This window comes from Uranotaenia lowii, chromosome 1, assembly GCF_029784155.1.
Source record: "Uranotaenia lowii strain MFRU-FL chromosome 1, ASM2978415v1, whole genome shotgun sequence".
NCBI lineage: Eukaryota > Metazoa > Arthropoda > Insecta > Diptera > Culicidae > Uranotaenia > Uranotaenia lowii.
This window is the reverse complement of record NC_073691.1, coordinates 198519144-198524758: the sequence shown is the minus strand read 5'-3', so window position 1 is coordinate 198524758 and position 5615 is coordinate 198519144. Positions and strand designations below refer to the sequence as shown.

General features: G+C 38.9%; 1 protein-coding gene across 1 annotated transcript; it reads right to left on the bottom strand.

Annotated features, from left to right (window-relative positions):
- Positions 1–2383: 2383 nt before the first annotated feature.
- On the bottom strand, positions 2384–2933 carry LOC129744135 (uncharacterized). Its single transcript, XM_055736532.1, has one exon. The coding sequence runs from the start codon at positions 2872–2874 to the stop codon at positions 2386–2388; it is 489 nt and encodes a 162-aa protein (XP_055592507.1). The 5' UTR covers positions 2875–2933; the 3' UTR covers positions 2384–2385.
- Between the last annotated feature and the right edge of the window lie 2682 nt (positions 2934–5615).

Here is a 5615-nt window from a genome sequence, read left to right as displayed (position 1 = left end):
CTTCTAAATGCAATTGTCAGAAAAAGAAACATACTTTTGCAAAAAATATCATGAATTCCACATTGTAAGTTGAATCTTTTTACGATTTTTGATTGCATCCGATAGTTTTTCGCTCAGGAAGTCATTCCTAAGAAAGTCAGACCTGCCTTCGAAAACTAGTGTGCATCATTCGACATCAAGTGAGTTAAAAAAAATGTTTAAATGATTCAAAGCAATAAACCATAGACTATTTCGCCGAAAGAAACATTGAAAACTAACTAAATCCGTGGTATTTCACATATGGGACTGTTATTAAGGTATATTTCATATAGGACAGCCACGAATTGATATTTTTTTTCGAAATTTCTAGAACAAAACCTCTTTTTTTAGTCTTTTATGTTGAAGCCTTATGTTGACCTAAAATGACGAAAATTCATATGGGACTGTTATGCGAGTAGGGGCAGTCTGAAAAGGACGAAAAAATAGTGTTTTTTACCAGCTTTGATAAATTCTTTTGTTTCCATGTTGTTAGAAGTGCTTGCTATCTCCATATGTGAGAGCAGTTGTTCGACCATTGTTTGTTTTCGATGCAAAAAAAGAGATTTAGTGTCATTATTTCTTTCATAACTCTTCAAGGTGTTAATGGCCCACTTTGGTGTCTTCAGATGAAAGTTGCGTCATCAATCGAGCTATACAATGGTATTTTTTGCAAAATATTCGGTGGTGCAGACGGTACTTTTAGACGCCATTTAAAGTTTAGTTACAACTTTTCATGTTGAAGGTCATTATTTAATTTTTTTCAACTATTCTATTTGGAAAGCTGATAAAATTTCAATGCATTTTGATGTGCTATTTTATAATTTCCGTTGAGAAACAACAGAGTTATGTAGCTTTGAAAAATGGTTATTTTTTATTTACAAAAAAATCTAACCAAAGCTAACTCAAAAAATAAAAATGTTAGAAATCTGAAAAAATACATGTGTTTTTAAGTCGCAAAAATGAACCAAATTTTCAATTTTGGGGAAAATCTGAAGACCCCCGGCGCAAACCCGTCAGATAATAAAAAAAAATCCCCATATTTTAAAATTGAGCGGAAGCCGCCGAATGGGATTTTAAGATGGCGTTTCATAGCGTCAGACTGCAAAATTCGACTTCTACTAATTGATTCCTTTTACCTAATACCCTCATTATGGGTGTTTTATACGATTTTCAGTCATTTAAAGCATTTTGATGTTAGGCTGAAGCCGCCATCTTGGTTTTTCGGAATTAACGCGGAATGTTTTTTTGCGCGCGCGCGTAATCCACGCTCACAGTTTTGATTCTGCAAATAAATTTGCAAAGATTTTTTCACGTGTGAATAGTTTTTGCAAGACACAGGTTTTTTTCAGTGTTGAACCGCTTCGCAATTCGCGTGCACTGTGGCCGGCCTTCAAAAACGAACTTGCGAAATTCATCCGGTGAATGAATATTTCGCTTCGCAGTTCGTTTCGCGCTCACTGTGTTCGTACCCTTAGAGTCCAAAACTAGCAATCATTGCCTGAACTGGCGATCATCGCCTTGACTGGACTATGAGTCTTGGACTGGCAATCATTGCCTCAACTGGACTAGTATATAGACCTCAACTGGCAATCATTGCCTCAACTGGCGATCATCGCCTTGACTGGACTAAGAGTCCTCAACTGAAAATCATTGCCTCAACTGGCGATCATCGCCTTGACTGGACTCAACGGACCCTTAACTGGCATACAATGCCTAGAGAATACTCACCATAGAACTTGTTTTCAGGAATTTAAACTCGGACCTGAGTTTTTTCTTATCTAAATTTAAGTTAACTAACGTTTCTTCTTTAACTTGAGTTGGTGCACTTTGTTGTAATTCAGAAAGGAGAAATTACTTTAATCACTTTAAGTATCACAAAACAACACCCGCGTTGAAAATTTATGCTTTGCAGTCTTGGACGATGGCCGCCATTTTGGTTTCCATTTAGCAACCGAAGATTTTCCTCAAATTCCAGTTTAATTTGACCTTGAACTTATGTAAACATAACTGTAAGATCCTGTCACGGTCGCCACTGTAAAATACTGCCTTCTCAATCACACGTGAAAACGCCGATGCGAAACGTGGACCGTTGTGAACTGACCCCTTGAAGTTTGTGCCCGTACGAAAGGGAGGGGAGATAGAGGGAGCGCGATATATGAAACGTCTGACAGTTGACTAGGGGTGTTCGGATGTTATTGTCAGTATACAAATTGTAATCGTCATGTAACGATAATTCCGTTACTCACAATATCGTAAATAATTCTAGCGCAAATTGGATTATAGTAAAATTTCATGAATAAATAAAAACATGCTGACACAGCATTTATTGATAGAAGCTTCGGTACAACAAAAAAGTCTCTCGTAAAACTATGCCATGTTTCGTTTAAGTCTCAAATAGACCGATCCCTGGAACGCCAGTTCTTTATCAGGTCCAAAGATGTCATACGACAACCTCCAATAGCCAGCCGGTACCACCATAGGAACCCACCCGGCATCCGGAGCAAAGTTCCTCACCTCCATGATCATTTTCTCAAACGGACAGTACCAATCGTCCCCGATGGCTGGCATGTTGGTGTAGTTAAGAAACAGCGACTGATACTCCTTGTACGCTCCATTCAACGCCTCGCAGGCTTTTTGCCGAGCGAGTTTCATAGGGTACTCGTTGAACTGCTGGTTTCCCATGGAGCTGAAAGCTGCGCGTATCTGAAACTCGTACTCATCTCCAACGTCCTGGTAAAGCTCAGCCGTTCCGTCGAGAACGGAAACTGTTCGATTGAACTTTCGAACACGCAACAGACTTGCGTTGAGTAGCTTGTGTCCCACGGTTTGTTCGAAACGATCCAGTTCGATCTCCATTTTGGCTGAACTGGCAAACCAGAGCCCTTGGATTAGAACCGATAGAACTAGAACTATCTGCCGGAACATGTCGCACTGTAATGAGGAAACAGTTTCGACTTCTGTCAACAAGCAGCCCTACCCGAGCTAGTTCGATTCGATTAATATGTTGTACAACGTTGAAACCGTTCCAAATAGATTTTATCTTAACCATCGTTTTGCGTTTTAAAGTTTTCACCCATTCCATTTGGGGTGTTGTCTGTCACATTTTTAAAATTGTGGAATATTTGGAATTTTGGCGTTTAAACAAACTACATTTCTAAAACCTGTTAAAACCTATATAGATTCTTTCTATATTGGCGTGAGTTCTCTCTAAGCTATGAATTATTTTATAAGCTTTTGTCAACACTTATGTATGTACGAAATACTTCTCAGGCTTCTACAGGAAATCCTCTCCGCTTGCAATAGTCTCTTTAGATTATCTCCAGATGCATTCCCTCTGAAATATTTATATTTAGTTAAACATCTTACCTGTCGGCTGTCGTCCACTTATGACATTCGAACCCCAAAAGTTTTGGATTACCAGACTCGAGCCAGCCTATCCGCTAGATCACCTCAGCTCTTATTAGCTTTTGTCAAAACTTGTCATCACAAAATATTTATGTCAGCACATTGCAATTTAAACCGTTGCATTCTTCCCAACTCGATAACATCGGAAAAAAAATATTCTTCAAACTTCAATTGTAATATTTAGCACGACAGCGGACCTTCAACGTTAGTCACTCGAACCAAGATTAGCTGTAACTCGGGGGCTCGATTACGATTACTTTACTACGTCACACACACGTGACTTCCAGCCAGCAGCAGCGTGGGTGGTAAAAATTACGCATGAGGAAATTGGGCGAATGCGTCGCGTAATGAAAAATGAAACAGCATGATAAACAACAACAGATGGTCACTCATGAGCGGAATTACTCATGTGCCAATGTTCCTGATTTTTCAGGGATTGCCTGATTTTGAAGTTCAACCTGGCCATTCAATTTCCCTGATTTTTTTTTAATATGCCTGATTTTGCCTGATTTTTGCGAATGTGATAAAAAACGGATAGTAAGGAACTGGATTAGGTAGGGGAGAGTGGGATATCATGGGCCACATTTTTTTCTTTGTTTCATAACTTCTTTATTATAAAAGATAAAAAGAAAAAAATAAATGGAAAAAGTTTCTAAGGTATCATTATGCATTTTTTTTATTATTTATCAAAAACATTAATTTCCCAAGTTCTGAATGTTTAAAAAAAAGGGAATTTTTTTTTGGATTTTGAAAAACTATGAGGAAACGTGGGCCACCAAATACAAATTGACTAGATAACGTGCAAAGTTTATGATTTGACACAAAACTTACTTAACTTACCTAATGATCCTGCGCCGATCCTCCGGTCCATAGGGCCGTGGTAAAAGACCTCCACTGTTGACGATCCTGCAAAAACCGGGTTCGACACCAACAGGAAAATCTCCGGCCTTCAAATTGGCCGCGGATTTAGAGCCTACCGGATGTGTATGCGCTGCTAACCGAAACGATCACTTGGAACCTCAATGAACGAATGAGTGAATGGCGCGGGAAAGTTGAATGAGTGAGGGCGACAATGATCAGAAGAGAGAGAGACAAATAGTCTAGCCGAAACCGCTCGCAATATGCCGAGGGGTAGTTGGATGCTTATATAAACATTTATTGTATAACCGATTCGCTGGGAATCCGTTCCCCACATTCTCCCTCTTCTCTAATGAAAAACGAACAAAACAACAACAAAAGCTAGCGGAACCTTTCAAACTGAATAAAATTTATATCGACTGCTCCTATAATTCTTCAAATTGTTTAGTTATTAGTATCATGATGACTTAAATTATTTTACAGTGCAAAAGGCCTTTTACATTTGAGATAACTTATAAACGACATTGTGTGATATTTTTTCACCGTGTCCTTATGTAAACATGACCTTGAACTTGAAAACAAAACAAAACGAAATGAATACGAGTTGAGTGAAAAAGTTTATTTTGTTTTTCTTTGTGGATTAAAACCTTTTTCGCAATGCCGAAAGCGATTGAAGTGGACATGTGCGGATCATTTTTCAAGTATCGATTTGTGTATTTGTCATTTCAAGGTATGGAATTTTCAATATAAACCTAAGCTAATTGTCGTTTTTATTTTCCAGCTGCGCTTGCGCTGCTTCCTGTTCGCAAACTCTTACGTAGAGTTTTAAATGCTCGGGTACCTTTTTATCTCTTGAGGATCGCCTTGGTTCAGGTGTATTTTGGTGGATATTGTCGGGTATTGCTGTTGTTGGTTGCATATTTTCTGAAGCCGTCGATACAGGTAAGTTTTGGTCAAATATTTTCCACTCGTGGACGCGTCGAGTCTGAGAAACATGTCGTCTTATCTTCACGTCGTCTTTATCTTGGAGTAAGAGACTACCATTGTGCTCTTTCAAAACAGTGAATCTATTAGGGTGGAATCTTGTTTCACCTTAGGCTCTATTATTTCTCTCCACAATAACGGTATCCCCCACTTTAACTCGACATTTCCGGGCAGCTCTGCGCAAGTCGCCTTGTTTCTTTCCTTTTATCTTCGCCCTGCGATCTTTTAAGTCAAGGACTTTGTCCTTAAACCTGGCCTTACCAGGACGTAGGAGTGGTAAATTACGTCTTACCTTTCTTCTCATTAGAACCTCTTCAGGTGGAACTTGTGTTACCGTATGCTGTGCTGTG